General features: G+C 40.4%; 3 protein-coding genes and 1 long non-coding RNA gene across 8 annotated transcripts in view; 3 read left to right on the top strand and 1 right to left on the bottom strand.

The window, feature by feature from the left end:
- RHBDL2 (rhomboid like 2) overlaps nt 1-3,877 on the top strand; it is a 54,684-nt gene extending 50,807 nt beyond the window's left edge. Inside the window, exon 9 of the mRNA XM_059138028.1 lies at nt 1,177-3,877. Within this exon, the coding sequence (XP_058994011.1) occupies nt 1,177-1,239 (63 nt within the window). The 3' untranslated portion in view covers nt 1,240-3,877. The remainder of the gene's footprint in view (nt 1-1,176) is intronic.
- The window catches only part of LOC131810286 (uncharacterized), a 68,150-nt gene extending 49,595 nt beyond the window's left edge, over nt 1-18,555 (bottom strand). The window contains exons 1-3 of one of the 3 annotated variants that reach the window (XR_009345516.1): nt 18,154-18,555; nt 16,263-16,445; nt 8,300-10,157 (exon numbers count right to left, since the gene is read on the bottom strand). This is a non-coding gene — a long non-coding RNA (uncharacterized LOC131810286). The other 2 variants (XR_009345515.1, XR_009345517.1) reach the window with 2 other exon arrangements.
- On the top strand, nt 5,926-7,968 carry GJA9 (gap junction protein alpha 9). Its single transcript, XM_059138022.1, has one exon. It carries the CDS (start codon nt 5,926-5,928, stop codon nt 7,468-7,470), a length of 1,545 nt encoding a protein of 514 aa, XP_058994005.1. The 3' UTR covers nt 7,471-7,968.
- Nucleotides 8,679-15,497, top strand: MYCBP (MYC binding protein). Of its 3 annotated transcripts, XM_059138033.1 has the most exons (6): nt 8,679-8,783; nt 8,979-9,051; nt 12,472-12,520; nt 12,765-12,894; nt 13,591-13,646; nt 14,257-15,497. In XM_059138033.1, exons 1-5 carry the CDS (start codon nt 8,700-8,702, stop codon nt 13,606-13,608), a joined length of 354 nt encoding a protein of 117 aa, XP_058994016.1. In that variant the 5' UTR covers nt 8,679-8,699; the 3' UTR covers nt 13,609-13,646; nt 14,257-15,497. The 3 variants fall into 3 exon arrangements, with proteins under 3 accessions (XP_058994016.1, XP_058994015.1, XP_058994013.1); XM_059138032.1 differs by lacking the exon at nt 13,591-13,646; XM_059138030.1 differs by having other exon boundaries at nt 12,765-15,497.
- Nucleotides 18,556-18,571: the final 16 nt, after the last annotated feature.

Raw genomic sequence — 18,571 nt, 5'->3', positions numbered from 1 at the left:
AGCAACCCAGCGAGGTGGCTATTACTCTATCTAGAGAGGACCACATGGAAAATCATTAAAAAAAAAAATCAAGTAACTTGTCTAAGAGGGCACTGATTTAAAGGTTGGTAATGACTCGAAAGCCCACTCTCTCCTCCTCTAATGAGGCTATGTTCCCCAAAAACTGAAAGCTGAGAGTATCATAGGAGGACAGAACAAACATTTCTGTGAGTGCATCATAGATGCTAGAAATATCTTATAAAAGGAGACTGAAAATTTTCTGGACTGCCAGTTTAAGATTCAAGAAGTGTGTCTAGGATCCTGAGGAACCTAGAACTAGCTTTCTGGTGCAATCCCGGACTCTGGATTCTCATCCTTTACATGGCTAGTGGCTCTCCTGGGAGTGGGTAGGATTTATTTACAAAAGGTAAAATGTCAAATCTGAAAGCTGAGAAGCCTGCCTCCTTTCTTATTATAGAACCCAGACTGTTAGCCTTTTTTTTTTTTTTTTTTTTTTAAATGTAGGCTCCATGTCTGGGCACCTGGGTGGCTCACTTGATTTTAGCTCAGGTCATGATCTCAGGGTCACAGGATTGTGCCCTCCCCCTTTCCCCTCCCCCCTCCCTGCAGCGGGCTCTGAGCTCAGCATGAAGCCTGCTCGGGATTCTCCCTCTCCCTGTCCCTCTGCTCCTCCTCACCCCTTGCACTCTCTCTCTCCCACTTTCAAAAAAGAAAAAAAAAAAGTAGGCTTCATGCAGCATGGAGCCCAACTTGGGGCTTGAGCTCAACAACCCTAAGATCAAGACCTGAGCTATGATGGAGTCAGACATTTAACCAAGGAGCTACCCAGGTGCCTTGGTCACCCTTTATCCAAAATGGTAGTTTTGGGCTATCTGAACATAGGAAATACAATGTTTTTCTTTCATCATTGACATGTTTTATTTTTGAACACCTATCTAAACATGTTGCTGTTTTCTGAAAGGAGCATACATACTTACTTAGATATATGCCAAGTATTATGTCAGCATTTTGAGAAAAACTGATCTGAGATTTGTTAAAAAAAAAGTTTTTTGAGTATGAGAATATGCATATGTTTTTGGTTAAACAAATATTTGAACAAGAACTTAAATGAAATAGTCTCTTTTACCTTCCCACCCCAAACCTGCTCCTTTTCCTGGTGATGACTGCTGTCAACAGCTGGGGGTATGTTCTCGAAGATCTTTTTCTACCCACGAGGCGCAGAAAGGAAAATGGATTTGAGTTGATGCCTGGCTCCCTCACTGTACTAAATGGCACTGAACCTGCTCTGCATCCCCAAAGGGACAAGTTCAGAGAACAAGTTGAAGGTGACTGGTATAACTTATAAGAATGATTTACCCCGACTTAGAAAGATCTGGGTTAATCTCTGTTCTAATTAAATATACATATTATGTATATGTTCATACATATGTATACAGTTCATACATATGAACTGTTAAATTTTAACAGCATAAATGAGATTATACTAGGGGTGCGGCTCTGTAACTTGCTCTACAATGTGATGTTAGAGACTTCCATTCTCTGAGTTGCGGGATGATAAAGATGTACTGTGGTTATTTAACCACGCCTCTACTGGACACTGTTGCTGATTTTGTGTTATTATCAACAGTGTTATGTGCACTTCCTAGGTGCAGGATACCTTTGAGTATGTTTGCTCAATGAATATTTTAAGCATCCAGAAGCAGAAATGCTGTTAATTTTGATAGATTTAAACTGCCTTTTAAGTAGCTGCATCCACTTACATTCTTACTGACAGCAGGTGATAGTAAGTTTCCTTATACTTTTACCAAAAGCAGATACTGTAAATCTTTGAAAAAAATCTGCATTTTGATAGTGAAAAAATAATACTTCCTTTAAATTTGTATTTATCTAACTACTAATGAGGCTTAGTGTTTTTCAAGTTTATTAATAGTTTATGTATAATGTATATATTACACCTATGTAACATATAATATACAAATATATGAATATAAATGTATAATTTTTCCCTGTAAAATAGTTGCATTTAATCTGAAAAGTATCTGTTAATTGGCAAAGAGCCCAGAGAAGGGGTGTCTGGCTGGCTCCGGCTGAAGAGCCTGCCATTTTTGATCTCAGAGTTCTGAGTTCAAGCCTCATGTTGGGGAGTAGAGATTACTTAAAAATAAAAAATCTTAAGGGAAAAAAACAAAAGCTCAGAGAAGAAACAGTCATCGGTCATGGCCAACCCATCAGGTCACTAGCTCTGAAGAGAGAACTTTAATGACCTAAATGGAAATTTAATTGTTCCTAACAGAAAACTAGACAGAGAAACAGAATTCATCTAACTATGAAAACTTTTTTAGGGGTGCCTGGGTGGCTCAGTTGGTTAAGTGACTGCCTTCAGCTCCAGTCATGATCCTGGAGTCCCAGGATCAAATCCCACATCAGGTTCCCTGCTCAGCAGGGAGTTTGCTTCACCCTCTGACCCTCCCCCCATCATGCTCTCTCTCTCTCAAATAAATAAATAAAAAAGAAACTGTTTTTAGTCAGAAAGAGTTTTCAGTACTAGAAACATGGTTCACATTACCCAAAACAGTGATATCTAATTGGGCTCCCCAGGGGGCAAAATTACTACAAAAAAAAAGCATACGAACATCTGGTGTTTTCAATTTGACGTCTCTGAATTATAGAGGAACCATCTATTCAGCTTAATTTGGGGCTCAGAACTTTAGTCTTCTAAACTGCTATGTTATTAGAAATACTGGAAATATTCTTTATTTATCCCAACCAATAAAGTAGCCAGAAGGTACATGCAGCTCTTAAATTTTAATTAAAATTAAATAAGATAAAAACCCCTCAGTTCCTGTGTTACACAAGTCATGATGCAAGTGCCCAATGGCTCTATGGTAGCTTGTGACTACCTTATTGGACAGTGCAGAGGGAGTCTGTTTCAGCATTGTTGCAAAAGTTCTATTGGACAGAGTGGTTTCAGGAGCAGGAACAATGAGCACAAATGAATTTTAGCAGATGGCTGACTCAGATTGAATTGAACTGCATTATACCTGCAACACCTGGGAAGGGACACCTTCAGAGAACATGACTTGCTTCTCAGATTTATCTGAACAGGTTTGTGTTAATCTCTGTTTTAGCAAATTAACAAAGAGTTGTTTGAAATGTTTTTATTCTTTGCTTCTGAATTCTGTGGGATTGAGTCTTTGTAGACTAGTATTCATGTCATTTAGGAAAGCTTCAGAACTTAAGATTAGTAGCTAATTTACTGCTCCTTTCAGGAAATACTATGCTTTTGTATCTTAAGGAAAAACAATTTTTCTGTGTGTGATTATAGAAGTGCTCATGGTAAAAACAAATTAAAATACATGTAATTTTAAAAAAATGTCAATTGTAATTATACCACCCAGAGATTATCATACTTAATATCTTTAGTTTTTTTTTTTAAATCATAGTTAATACCTTGATGAATTTTCTTCTAGGCTTTTTCTTACACATTTCTACATATAAACAAATATATGATTATGGGGTCATACTGTTCTATTTTATAAACTGAAACAATATATCAAATGTCTTTTTTTAAATTTTTAATAAACATATATTTTTATCCCCAGGGGTATAGGTCTGTGAATCGCCATCAAATGTCTTTTTATATTAGTATATATTTATCATTTTTACTGGTTGCATAGTACCATACTATAGATGCACTATTATTTATTATGTACAACACTGCCTTTCTTGTAGTGATAATTACTTTGGACATATTCAATTTGCAATTATTAAGAACAACATGAATGATACCATTGCTTATACTTTAAAGTGTTTTGGATTGTTGGATCAAAGAATATGTTATTATTAACATAATAAAGTCAAATAGAAATTTTCTCTATCTCAGAAGTACAACTAATTTTTAGAAGTTTGATGCTTTTGTAAATCTTTTCAATCGTATGAAGCTTTAGAAAAGGAACTAAAGACTTTAAAATCAGTTATTTAAAAAGTCCAAACTATCACTATTTGACATACCTAATTTAAGTAAACCTTTAAGAGAAAACAGATGATTTCTTCATGTTTCTTTCATGCAAATCTTAAGTGCACCCAAAGAGGAAAAATAGAACAGGACCTGACTTTAGAGCCACACTGATTTTCAATGCCAGTTCCAGCTGTGTGACCTTGGGTAATTTAAAGATTTTATTCATTTGGTTGGGGGAGGGCAGAGGGTGAGGGAGAGAGAGTACCAGGCAGATGCTGTGCTCAGTGTAGAGCTGGATGTGAGGCTTGAACCCACAACCCTGAGATCATGACCTGAGCCAATACTGAGACTTGGATGTTTAGCCAACGGAGCCACCCAGCTGCCCCAACCTTGGATAATTTAGGTGTGCCTCAGTCTCCTCATCTGTAAACTGGGGAAACAATATTCCTACCTCATAAGGTTTTTATAAGGTTTTTGTGATGAATATATTGTTTAGCTATAGTATCCCAGTATTGTATTTAACTGTGTAACATTTCCCTTTATATAAGGGATATAGTATACACATTCTGTAGGATATATTTCCTCTTAGATACACTAGAATCTCTACCTTAATATGGAATGTACTGCTTGATAATCCAAGCATCTAAAGTATAACTTGCTCTGTTATTACACTGTTCCTTCCATAAAAGCAAGCTATGTGTCCTAAGTAGGTCAAATATTGTTACAATGAAAATATCTATAATACCACCACCACCACAGCCGTCTGTTTATTTCAAGAACTATCTAAAAACATTCTGCTAGGACAAAAATAGTTTAGAATTTCTGGAGTTCTTTTTTTATTTGTATTTATCTTGAAGTTCTGTTTTTTTAATTTAAGTTTTACTTAGTTAACTGGAGTTCATTTTAAGATGATAAAAATGTACACAATTGTTCATAGCTAATTAAGAATTTTATGAATATTTGTAAATATTACTGAAATTTCTGATTTCTGAAAGTGCTCAACAACTGTCAGAAAGCCAAGAGAATTTAGACATTTAAACATGGATTAAAAAACAAATCTAAATTCTGATAGCAAGAGCCAGATCTGTTTCCTCTGATTTTCATTAAGTGCTGTATCCTACTGAATTATCAAATGAAACACTTTCATTTTCCTTTGTGTATAAATGAGATTTTAAGATCACTGACTTTGGTTATAATTTTTTTTTTTAAGATTTTATTTGTCAGAGAGAGAGAGAGTACACACAAATAGGCAGAGAGGCAGGCAGAGAGAGAGAAGGAAGCAGGCTCCCTGCCAAGCAAGGAGCCCGATGTGGGACTCCATCCCAGGACCCCAGGATCATGACCTGAGCTGAAGGCAGAGGCTTAACCAACTGAGCCACCCAGGCGTCCCAATTTTTATATAATCTTAATAGAGAGATTTGTAAGATCACATCAGTAGTTTTAGGAACCTGCCCAAAAGTTCTCAGTTAAAGTAAAACAGCAATAAACTTCAACTAACAATAACAAGACTCTTTTCTTATAGGGAGTCCTAGAGTTGTTTTTTTTTTTTTTAATTTTATTTACTTATTTTAAGTCATCTCTACATCCAACATGGGGCTCGAACTCACAACCCCCAGTTCAAGAGTCCCATGCTCTTCTGACTGAGCCAGCCAAGCACCCCATCTAGAGTTCTATTCTTCATAGAGAATATATACAACGCCTCCTCCAGCTATCTTTTTTTTTTCTTCATTGCATTATGATGTCTAAACATAAGTGATTTAAAATTCCTGATAGCTTAAAAAATTCTTGCTAAGATTATCACAGTTCTCTAGAGAAAGAGGAGAGTAACCCGCACACGAAGAGAGTGATGCTTTGTTCATGTTTTCGCCATAGGTTTGCTTTAGGAATTAGCATGTCCTTCAGAATGGAAGAATTTATCTGTCTCCCATTTGATGGGGTTCAGAGTGAAGATGGCTGACTAAATAAACATGGGGAACTGGAATTTCCTTGGAGGCATCCTGGAGGAAGTTCACATCCACTCCACCATAATTGGAAAGATCTGGCTCACTATCCTGTTCATATTTCGAATGCTTGTTCTGGGTGTAGCAGCTGAGGATGTCTGGAATGACGAGCAGTCTGGCTTCATCTGTAATACAGAACAACCTGGCTGCAGAAATGTGTGCTATGACCAGGCTTTTCCTATCTCCCTTGTTAGATACTGGGTTTTGCAAGTGATATTTGTGTCTTCACCATCCCTGGTCTATATGGGCCATGCTTTATACCGACTGAGGGTTCTGGAGAAAGAGAGGCAGAGGAAGAAAGCTCAACTGAGAGGAGCACTGGAGGGGGTGGAGTTTGAAATGCCTGGGGACCGAAGGAGACTGGAGCAAGAACTTTGTCAGCTGGAACAAAGGAAACTAAATAAAGCTCCACTCAGAGGAACACTGCTTTGCACTTACGTGGTACACATTTTCACTCGCTCCGTGATTGAGGTTGGGTTCATGATCGGACAGTATCTTTTATATGGATTTCATTTAGAGCCTTTATTTAAATGCCATGGCCACCCGTGTCCAAATATAATTGATTGTTTTGTCTCAAGACCAACAGAAAAGACAATATTCCTACTATTTATGCAAGCCATAGCCACTGTTTCGCTTCTCTTAAATGTTCTAGAAATTTTCCACCTAGGTTTTAAAAAGATTAAAAGAGGGCTTTGGGGACAATATAAATGGAAGGATGAGCATAATGAATTTTTTGCGAACAAGTCAAAACAAAATCCTGCCAAGTATCAGAGCGCATCTGCAAATTCACTGAAGAGACTCTCTTCTGCACCTGATTATTACCTGTTAATGGAAAAGCAAAAACACACAGCAGTGTGCCCTAGTTTAAATTCACCTGCATTTCAGGTGGATCCTGACAATCACAGCGGAAATGATGAGAAATGTGTTTTGGATAAACAAGAAATTGTACTTTCTGATGAGATGCACACACTTAGCGCTACCTGTAGTCATCTTCAACACTTCAGCTCATGTAATAATGAAGACACTCATAAAATATTTAGAAAAGAAATGGGTAACCCATTAAGGGAAAAGAGAGAAATTGATTGCAAAGACAGCAAAAGGAACCACTGCTCTAGAGGTCACTGTTCTATTCCAGGTGTTGCTATAGATCTGGACAACCACATGGGGCAGTCATCCCAAACAGCTTTCCCTCTACCTGCTAACTGTGCCTGGGAACAGTTGTGGCCTAGTGCTACGTGGGGTCCCTCTAAGGAAGATGAAAATCAGGTGTCACCTCCTAAAGGAAACCTGAAGGGCCAGTTCAGAGAGGGCACAATTAGCACCCTTCCTCCTTCCCAGGGAGACTGCCAGTCACTTGACATTCCAGATACTCCTGCTTCTTTGGGACAATTGTCCTTTGAATCTGATTTGGTCAGAAGCTGCAATAATCCTACTGCTTGTCCTCCAAATCATTTGGGATTGCTGACAAACAACCTCATTGGTAGGCGGGCTCCCACAGACCTTCAGATCTGAACAGCTGTTGGCTTCTAGACATTCTGCATATTAAGCTATCACAGAAGTACCCTAGTGGTGGTGGAGTGCAGGCAAGACAAGGGTAGCCCTAAAGACCCGTTGTTAAGGCAGACAACTGCAAAACCATTTCAAAAAGGAAAAAGAGATTAATTCTGAATGGTGAAGGGGCAGTTTTAAACTCAATGACATAGTTACCAAATCAGAATTACTTTTTCAGAGACTTCCTTTAAAATTCATGAAAACTGATTCTGGGAAAGTCACATGTTCAGAATCGAGGCTTAATGGTTTGGAAACAGATTTTTCCCTGAAGGGAGTACAGCTTTAGGAGACTGTCCTTGTTCTACATAATTCTCCTTTCTACTTGCTAATCTTTTATTTCTGGACAATGGTTCAATTGTTTGTCCCTGGGACTTAATTTAATTTCTTTATTGACTGCAACCTGATGTCTCCTGAGTATAGTGATAATATTGCTGTCTAGTAAATAAAATTTTAAAAAGATTGATGGCTTTATAGCATTTTGATTCAGTACCCAGGCTGGAGTCGTAGCTCTACACTCCCTGGTCCTCTAACTTCGCCACTCTATTAACACTGCCCACTTTACAAGGATAGCATGAGAATTAAAATAAGAAACGTGTTTAGTACAGTGCCTGGCACACATTAAGCGCTCAAAAGCTTAGTACGCTACCGCTCATCCATCCTCCAGAGGCCCCTATCAAGCCCGCCACAAAACGAACTCCAAAAGTAAGAGCGGGAGTAGAAACACACGAGTCTAAGAACTCCTTTCCAGACATTGCATACCCAAGGGTTGCCCGGCGTCGGTCGTGCGCACCTTTTCAGCATGAGAGCCAAGAAACCGGCTTGTATAGGTTGCCACACCTAATGAGGTCCCAGCTGAGCCAGGTCTGCTCCAGACGGGTGTCCGAAGATCCCACCCGGCTCCAGTCCCAGCGCTACCGGCCTCCGCAAGCCACGCCCATCTTTGGCCCCACCTGGACACCAGTCCGGAGTTACCAAAACCTCGCCTCTCGCTAAGCAACCGAATCCCGGCAAGGACCGGAAGAGGAAGGAGAGGTGCTGCTCTGGGAGCAGAGAGGCGGGCGTACGCAGCCTCCCTCGGCTTAGCCCACTATGGGGCACTCACAGCGTCCTGGTCGTCATGAAAACAGGCCACACCCCTGCGATCTCGGCCCGTGGTCCGCAAGTACGCAGGCGCGCGCGCCCTTCCGCGCATGAGCAGTGCGGCTCAGAGCCCGCCAGCCACGGTCTCGGGCGCCAGCTACGCCGCTGCCGCTGTCACTATGGCCCATTACAAAGTGAGGGGGGCGCGGCGTGGCTGGGGGCGTGCGGGCGGTAGCCAGCCGCTGGTCGGCTGAGGGTGGGAATGGGGGCGCGCGCGCAGGTTTTGGGGGCCTGAGGTAGCGAGGCGGAGGCGGGGTTGCCGGACTCCCAGCGCCTTCTTCCTGCTCCGGCCCCTGGGCTTTGGCCACTGACCCGCCGTGTCTCCTCAGGCCGCCGACTCGAAGCGCGAGCAGTTCCGGAGGTACTTGGAGAAGTCGGGGGTGCTGGACACGCTGACTAAGGGTGAGCATGGGCTAGGAGAGGGTTCTTCGTGTCCACGCCGTGCTCTTTGGCGCTGAGCCCCCGACGGGCCAAGGCGTAGGGAAAGAAGGGGAACAGGTGGGATCTGTCAGGGGTCCAGCTAGGTGGGCCTCGGGGTTCAGCAGGCATTGGCGCACGTCTGGCTGTCGGACGGCACCGGAGTTGGGGTAGCCTCGCTCACACTACCGCTCTCCGGGCGGAGTGAAACTCTTGCAGCTGTTGCAAAGTCCCTCCGACTTCCGTTGCCTTGCCTCGAGCGGTCGCAGGGAGCACGTTTGCTAAAGACCTTGAAATCCCAATTCCTCTCTCCTTACAGTTTTTGCGAAGTCAAAATTATGTAAAGAAGCATTTTCCCCTCGAACAAAGGGCCAGTGGGAAAATTACCTGATTTCAAAGTTGCTTATAAAATAACTAAGTGAACTCAATCCCCAAAGTAGGCGATTCATAGTCAGTCTGGCTGCGGTTTTTCAACCCCCACTTTCGTAGGCTATACCAATTCCTACTCTGTGCAGATTTCATAAGTAGAATTACAGTTTAAAGAGCTTGAGGGCACATGAAAATGGTTATATTGTTTACACTTTTTAAGATGGAAGCTATTACACTGTATCTCTTTCTCCAAGGGGATTCAAGACTTAAGATGAATAAGGAGCTTCAAACTGGAGAGTTCCAAGAGATAGTTGGGGTACTGCTTACTTCATTAGCTCAGCAATAATGTGAATGTCAGCTATGTATCATTCAGCTCATTGGCTAGGACTTTCAAGGGTGTAGAACAGAAGAGCTGTCAGGGATGATGACTGGCTCCACATGAGAAGTGTGTGGGAATTAATTTGGTAACTGCTCTTGGCCGGAAGCAAAGGTTAGGAGAAAATTCTGGGAGATTAACTCTGGGTCTTAACAGAAAGCAGGACTTTTAATTCCCATGTATGGGCTGAGAATTCTGAATTGCTACCAACCTTAGGTTCAGGTACCAGTTTCTTTATCTCTTTGCAATTAAATTTCAGCAAACATGATAGGAGTATTCTATGAAAGTGCTGTGCTCTGTCCTCTCCTGAAGTGTCACAGAAGGTTCAATTTCATTGACCCCTCCCCTTTAAAAAAAAAAAAACATTCCGTAAGTTAATTAACTTTCATCATTTTATTAAGGTCTCTGTTCCAGGCACTGGGGATACAGCAGTGGGGTGGGGGGAAGCCCCTGCTCTAAATGACCTTATATTCTATTTGGAGGAGACAGATAATACATAGTGCCAGCCAGTGGGAAATTCTATGAATAAAAACACAGCAAAGGGGATAAAGAGCAACGGGTGTGCCATTTATAAGGTGTGATGGGGGAAGGTCTCAAGAAGTAACATTTGAGCAGAGATCTGGATGATATGTGATGTCAAGCATTCCAGGAAGGCAAGGAGGCCAGAGTGGCTGGACAGAGTAAAAGAATGTTAGAAGACAGATAAATGACCTTGGTGGGAAGTAACAGCCTTGTGGCCGTACATGGATCTTCCCTAGCGAGATTGGAAACCCCTGAAGGCTCCTTTTCCCTTGCTCACATCTACTGGCATCTGACTTCTCAATCTCTGTGGATTTACGGTCTCCTAAATAATATCAGAGAATTTAGCATAATGTCTCTACTGATGTGACCTATTTAAAATTTGATTTTCAGTTTCAAACACGGGTACTTTATACATATTTAATTTAATTTTAATACAGCATATTTCCAAGAGGATCTGAAACTGCTTCTAACATTAACACACTAAAGGACGGCTAAAGATAAAGATAAGTCATATGGAAAAAGAAGCATTTGAGTTATTTTGAGTACATCAACCTCTAAAAATCCCTCCTGCTAAGGCAAAAAGGGAAACACCAGCTATTGAGTTCTTATCTGATTAAAAGGAAGTATATTTCATCTATAGAAAAGCACAGGAAACTTGACATTTACATTATGTTCTGTAATTATCAACCTCATAGTACCACAGACAGAAGTTTAGAAGCTGAAAGAAATGGGGTGGGGAAGAAGAGGTAGAAAAGGGTAAGAGTATTCATGTCTTATAATGTTAGTTGGCAGAGATCAGTGGAAATTAATGGAAGAAACAGGTTTGAGTGTGTTATTTAAAGAAAAACATATTGAAGAGAGAGGGTGGTGGTGATGTAAACCTACCAATTTCTCAAAAAATAGGGTTGTATGTATACTTAGAAGAGTAACTATCAGAACTCAGTGCAGGGTGTTAAAAAGTCACGGCTCCATTTGATTTTTTCATACTGTCTATATATTTTGATGATTTATTAAAGCTAAAAAAGAAAGTGTGTAAGTTGTTTTACAACAGTTTTTAGCTTGGAGTCTAGAGATGGACGTTATTTGTGTGTAGTTACATTTTTGGGCTTTTGTCACTTTTCAAAGGGTTCCATGCACAAAAAATTTAACCACTGGTCTAGAGACTTTTATCTGAGTAGTAAATCCCAGGAGGAATTTGTTCAGTAGAAGACGAGCAAGGTAGTGCTCACATGAGCTTTTGGATACAAACTAAAACATCTATTTTAATGTTGATTTGAGCATGCAGATAACTGGTAAAGTCTTTGGTTGGTGGTTATTTAGCATGTTGTATATGAAACTATTCTTGAAGCACATTCTGAATTCAAAACTTCTTTCAGTAATTACCATAGCCCTGTTGATTCTCTCCAAAATTTTTCTCAAATTTATCTACTTTATTTTCACCCCCCCTCACTCTAGTGCAGGTTGCTATCTTTTTCAGCTGGATTGCCACACCTGCCTCTTAACTGCTCTTCCTGCCTTCATCCTTGTCCCACTCAGGATCTTCCATACAGTAGTTAAGAGTGATCCTGTCACTCTCCTGCTAAAAACTGTTTAATTATATGCCTGTTCTAAGGATCAAAGTCTAACCAAACTTGCAGGATCCTCCCTGGTCTGCGTCCTGACCACCCTGCCAGCTTCCTTTCCTGCCACATTGTTCACGGCTCCATCTAGCCATACTTGAATTTTCGGTTCCTCAATGTGTTGTTCTCTTGCCCTACCCACCCCCTCACCTTCCCATTTTATCTGAAACCCTCATAACCAAGTCTCAGGTCTTATTTCCCTTTGTTAGGGAGCCTTCCCTGGTTCATTAAGGTGAGTTAGGTGTTCTTCCAAAGCGCTCCCATAATCCATCATCCTGTATTGCCACTTGATGCCTTTTTTTTTTTTTTTTTTTTTTTTTTGGTCTAGTTCTTTGCTTTTGCACTAGACTGTGAAGTTGTTGAGAGCAGGGACCTTAGCTGCCTTGTTTACCATGGTATGGCAGTCCTAGCAATGTGCTTGGCGTATAACAGGCATTTAACATTTACTGGGCTATATAATTTTCAGGCATTCAAATTTAAGACTTTAATTGTTGCTTTTTTCTGCTTTTTGATTTGCAGTATTGGTAGCCTTATATGAAGAACCAGAGAAACCTAATAGTGCTTTGGAGTATCCTTTTCATCTTTCAAGTCAGAAAAAGGACTTATTTTTGAACTCTTATTTTTTCACGTAGATAAATATTTAAAGTATTTTTCACGATTGAAAAAGTTACTTTCCTTTATGTTTTGCGATGATGATCTCTGGGTAAATGGTGGTGGTAAGGTGGGGTGACCATGATCAGAGATACTGATACTGCTCTGAGCTATTTCATTAGTTTCATTCAGCTCAAGTAAATTCTTAACTTTGGTATTAGTTTTTTAAAGCATCACTTAGGAGCTGCTACTCCAGAAAATCCAGAAATAGAGCTGCTTCGCCTAGAACTGGCAGAAATGAAAGAGAAATATGAAGCTATTGTAGAAGAAAATAAAAAACTGAAAACAAAGGTAAATGTTTTAAAAGAATTCATGTTAAAAATAATTTCACCCTTAATGATTAAAAAGAGCAAAACCTCACTAAAATGGATAGTAGGGGAGGGAGGAGGATAAAAAATCTTGATTAACTGCAAGGCTGAACTGATGCTCTATCTAGAAAACCACAAATTGTAAATAGGACAAGCAATGTGTGGTCAAGAAGAGCTTCTTGGGAACCTGCATCAAGAAAAAGATGAGGGGGGCGCCTGGGTGGCTCAGCTGGTTAAGCCGCCAACTCCTGATCCCAGCCTAGGTCTTGGGATGTTAGGGTCTTAAATTCAAGCTCTGCATTGGGCTCCATGCAGAGCATGGCGCCTACTTTAAAAAAAAAAAAAAAAAAAGGATGAGTACATTGGTTAATGCTGCTTATGAGTAAATGGAGTGTTCTGGGAGTCCTAAGCACTTGATCTAAGTAGGTCATTGTAAGGTCAATGCTTTGCGAATGGCACCTCTCAGAGTTGTGCAGTGTGTAACCTGCACAGTCATATGTGCTGGCGCTGTAATGTGTTTATCTCTATAAATTTGTTTGCACTTAATTTTGTCTGTGCTCAAGTTTTTTCTCTGTTGAAACTCCTGTGAGACTTTTCATAAACTTCAAATTAGTCAACTTTTAAGTCTTTGAGGTTTTTCCACATTCTGAATCACGTAACGCATTTTACATTACTCTAGGCATTTCTTATAATGTGATTTATCTGCTCAACGACCTTGCGAGATAAGCGAAACAGGTACACAAAACGATTTATAGGTAGAAAACTAAAGCACAGTGAAGTCTAATCATCTTCTCAAATCTCTCAACTAATTGGAATAACCTAAATCTTAGCATAACAGAAAATACAGCCTCTTAAATAATCCAAGATTCCACAATACAAATTATCAGTTAACTCTTTGGCACCATTTAAGTCAAAGACATGAGCTCTTCTTCACTGACTGGCTAGATTAATATATGTTACATTATTCTTTTTTCCTGCTTTTTAAGAGAAAGTTCAGTAAACTTTTGTTAAAGAGTTAAGTCCTTTACCAGAAGCCATAGCATCTTTGGGAAGAAAGAGACAGATTATTGCATTATTAAGTATTTGAGCAGTGCAGTCATGAACTGAAATCCGGCACTGGTTTCCCAGTAATTTTAAAGGTTTATATGAAAAGAGTTTTCATTACATTTGATTGTATTAAATCTTAAATTGTATAAATCTTAAATGGTTTAAAAATGGATAGGATATTCATATAAAGTTCCTGATTCAGTAATTGAATAGTTAACTACTCATTTTGTTACTATTAAGTTTTTTTTACCCAATTTAGAATAAAATTCACCTAAACTCCTCTGTCTTTGCCCTATAGCTTGCTCAGTATGAACCACCTCAGGAGGAGAAGCGTGCTGAATAGGATCCTTCTCAGTTGAAAAGACACTGAAAAAAATGGTTTTGTATGACTTGAATAGTTTGTATAGTATATAACCTTTTCTGAACAGATGCTCTAGAACTCTTTTAATATGTTGAATTCACCTATCACACTTTAACTGTTATAAACACATATACTTAGAATCACCAATAAAAACTCAATATAACTTTCTTTGGGTCTTAAAAGCAGGAGAATCCAAAGTGAATCCTGAAAAAAAAAAAAAAAAGTCTAAACACAGCCATCTAATTCATTACCTTAAAAGACATTCTGTTTATTAGTCTGACTAGCAATGATGGTACTCCTTGTATTTTAGCCAAGAAAGTTCAGCATGGAGCTGTTCCTTGGTTCAGTGCAGGATATGAGCACAGCTACAGTCATCCGTTAAAATGAAGATGACACTGTTGTTTATATCCTCTGAAGGCAGCTGGAGAGATCAGTGTGACAGAAGATGCTTTTGCATGGGTTCCCGTGAATCTTCTGCTCGTGTTTATATAATATGGAACAAGTAACTTCTTTGCCACCACTTTGCCTTAGATGACTGTGTGTGTGCCAGTTGGAACTCTGACACCACGTTTCCTTCTATGCAATCATGCCCTATCTGATGATGTTGCCTTGCTTTGCTTTGTGCTTCAGTGGGTCCTAGCTGCACATTGGTCTGTGTTGTTTTTCAATTTGCTATACTAGCAGTTACCCTGATTGTAATTTATATAACTTCAAACAGGATCACACTGTTTCCCTGCCTTACTTAGTTGCTCAGCTGAGCACAGAACTGAGGCAATATAAAATTCTGGGTTCATGCACAAGCTGGGATGAGAAGGGGAATGAGCCATATATTGTGGAAAATTATAGTTTGCGGGTATAATTATATAGTGCTTTTTCCCTCAAAGTATTTTTCTAGCCTTGAATTCATTTTATCTTCATTATCCCTGTGAAGTAGGTACAGCAAGTATGAGGCGAGGTTGGGTGCTGAATTTTTAGGCCAAAGACTGATATTAATACAAATTATCTACTAACTATAGAATGTTGGGCACTTCAGTTAACTGCTCTGAGATTCACTTTCCTCATCTGTTAAATGAGAAGAATAGTATCAGTGCTGCCTACCTCACAGGGTTGTTGTGAGGGTCAAATGGAATGTATGTGAAAGATCTGTAAATGGTAAAGCACTATATTCTTGTTTGTTAGTCCTATTCCTTTCTTTTGGAAGACCTACAGTCAGATGTTTTCATTTTATTGGTGACTTATATTCCTTACTGACTGACTTGACATTATTAAGAGTCATCCTGTCTCATGTATTCTAACCCTATTGTTAGAGAACCTGTTTTTACTCTTTGATCAAAACACACGTAGAAAACAGAACACATCAATGAAAGCTGATTTAACTATCAAAAGCCTCAGCACTTGCTGGAAACTGTGACCGAGCTAATTGTAAGGGCATTTTAATCAGTCATGTTGGCAAGAATGTGGCAATGGTCTGTGTCTCTTCTAGTCACAAGTTTGTTTTTGGAGGGGGGCCAGATACTGTTGGAAGAACATTCACTTGAATCGGTTTATCTTTTACCAGTTTGAGTGCCTCCTACATGCTCAGCAGTAGGCTGAGTGCTGGGTGTTACAGAGATGAATGGCTTGAAGTTAGGTATAAGACATGTACATCAGCAATTAACAGTGTGGGATAGGAAGTGCTAAGAACCATAAGAACAATAAAACGTGGCCCCATGGGGATTTTCAAAGAGAGGGAGACTTGGTTTCTTTAAACAGCTGGTATGACAGTCCCTTTGTGGAATACAGACAAGCAGAATTTTTTTTCTGGCTGCTGACCCTCATTTGCTTCTCTACTATGGGACTAGTATTAGTGTTTACATAAGTCAGGTTACTGTCTCCTGTACCATCTTTTTGGACAGAAGGGCAACCAGTGGGTTGGATAACCGCATTTTTAAGAGGAAACTGACCTGTTTAAACTGTTGTATCAGTCAGTGCTATTTAAGAATTCAGAGTCAGCTTGGCCTCTGGAGGTCCTCTTCATCATTTCTATCAATGATATGGCTGAAGAGAATGTACAAGAAGATGTTCAATGGAGTAGAAAAAGGACGTCATCCATTCAGATCCTGCTATGCTTCATTCAGCTGCGTTATCTATAAAATGTAGATTTCATATCTTACCTACCTCACAAGGTTGTTGTAAGGATCAAATTAAATATAACAGATGAAAAGTACCTTGTAAATTGTAAAGGACTACGTATGGGTCACATGGTGTAATGCCAAATCTATAAATGACACAAAGTTGGCTGGTTGGTAAATTATATTGAAACAAGTTTGAAAATGATAAACTGGAGTACCCCAACTTCTGGGCCTAAGCCAAAAAGCTGAAATGTCAAGTCTTATGTTTAGGTTAAAAAATGCAGTGATACAAGTTTAGGCACTACGACTGCTGACAAAATACTAGTTCCAGTGATTATCATTATGAACCACATATACTCTGGATATTTAAAAAAAAATTCCATCTGGAAAGCATTAATAGAAATACTGTCCAGGTGCAAACAGTCATCCCTAAGGCTGTATTGGTTAGTATTGAATTGCAGGCGCTAGACATTTGGTGGAAGCTCAAATGCATGTAAAAAAGTAAATGATCAACAGGGAGAATGCATTTAAAAATACAAGGTTGTGGCTTGTATACGGTAACCACTAGCCACATCTGAACTACAACTTAAAAAATTCAGCTCCTCAGTCACAGTAGCAACATTTCAAATGCTCAATTCACAGTGGCTACTATACTGAACAGTATGGTTGTAGAACATTTCCATCATCACAGAAAGGTCCACTGTACATCAGCATAGAAGGGATGTTCAAAGGAACGGAGTATGTTTAACGTGAACAGAGAAGACTTAGTGGGTAATGAAGACTGCAACCTAATATTTGAAGGGCTGTCATGAAAAAGATGGAAGACTACTCCTGTATTGCTCCATTTTAAGCTCCAGTGAGTGTGATTTTTAGTCTAAACAGAAGAATTCCAAACAAAGTTTTACCTCAGTGGATGTGCCTGCCTTTTGAAATAGTGACCTCTCTTCCCTTGGAGCACTGAAGTGTACGCTGCATTATCTATCAGCTGGGGTGCTACAGAGTGGACTCTGTTTAGGAGAGAGATTGGACTAGATGACCTCTGAGGATGTGTCCTACCTTCAACGTATATATTCAGATGTAACTAAGGCCCAGATTGGCAAAAACATGCTTTCCTTTCATAATCTAGAAGTTAAAGTCTTTAGAAAATCAGCGCCACCGCCATCACCTCCATTTTAAGAGGAGGCTCTTGTTCTGTCAAATTTCCAATTCTAAAGCCTGATTGTCAAGAGTGAAAATTCCTCTAGCTTTCTCAAACCAATCTAGTGAAAACATTTTAGTTTGCTTTCATTATTCATTCTTTTGGTCTGTAAGCTGAAGGTCACAGCAGATGTAATGTTCTATGGGGCCAGGGAAGGGTAAGTTACATGCAAAGTAGACTGGGTGTGGAAAAAGGGGAAACAATCCTTCTGATTTTGAAGTGGTAGTAGTAACCACCGTCTGATTTGCTGAAGGGGGAGCATAAGCTGTTCTAGCTTGGCTGCATTTACTTTCCTGCTACATGCTAGATCGAACTGTATCACACCCTGACTCTGCCTTTGGTTGAGGCTCTACCTTCACTCAGGCTGGCTCCTCCTCCCTATCCCTGCATATCCCAACCACATCCATCCATCTAGACCTGCTCAGACGCCACTTCCTTACAGACTTTCTCACCCTCCCAACTCCCGAGCATTTTTACCTGTACCTTTGACCTTTACGCTTCGTATCTCGTACCGAAGCTACTTACGCAGAGATCCGAGCTCTATTAATCTCCGAGCAACATGAGGGCAGGCAGGGTCCGAGTCCGTTTCAGTTTTTGTGTCCCTTGTCCCCGCCCCCCCCCCCCCCAGGACATCGCGGGCATCAGTAAATACTGGTTGGGCGAGTACCATTGTAGGAGCACAATCAATTCTTCCCCCAAATGCCCAGAGAACATCTCCCGTTGCGACGGCCTCCAGAGCTCCCAAGCAGGCAGAAGAGCGGCGAGGAGCAAGGCGCGTGGCTGGGCAGGACCGAGGCGCTCGGTAGGGCGGAGGGCAGAGGGCTCGGCCGGCCGGGGCACCCTCCTCGTGACTCCTCCTCCCCCCTCCACGGCTCCAAGTCAGGTGATTCCGGGCACGTGACGGGCACCACCTACCCTGCTGCTCCCGAGTGGCAGCTCGGGC

This window comes from Mustela lutreola, chromosome 10 (genome assembly GCF_030435805.1).
Source record: "Mustela lutreola isolate mMusLut2 chromosome 10, mMusLut2.pri, whole genome shotgun sequence".
Taxonomy (NCBI): domain Eukaryota; kingdom Metazoa; phylum Chordata; class Mammalia; order Carnivora; family Mustelidae; genus Mustela; species Mustela lutreola.
This window is presented reverse-complemented; position numbering and strand designations above follow the sequence as displayed.

Bases quoted from the DNA above. Each gene is read 5' to 3' on its own strand.
- GJA9 (XM_059138022.1), top strand. From the start codon at position 5,926: ATGGGGAACTGGAATTTCCTTGGAGGCATCCTGGAGGAAGTTCACATC.
- MYCBP (XM_059138030.1), top strand. From the start codon at position 8,700: ATGAGCAGTGCGGCTCAGAGCCCGCCAGCCACGGTCTCGGGCGCCAGC. The intron at 8,784-8,978 runs GTGAGGGGGGCG...GTGTCTCCTCAG, and splicing joins TCACTATGGCCCATTACAAA to GCCGCCGACTCGAAGCGCGA. The intron at 12,521-12,764 runs GTATCCTTTTCA...CTTTGGTATTAG, and splicing joins AAACCTAATAGTGCTTTGGA to TTTTTTAAAGCATCACTTAG.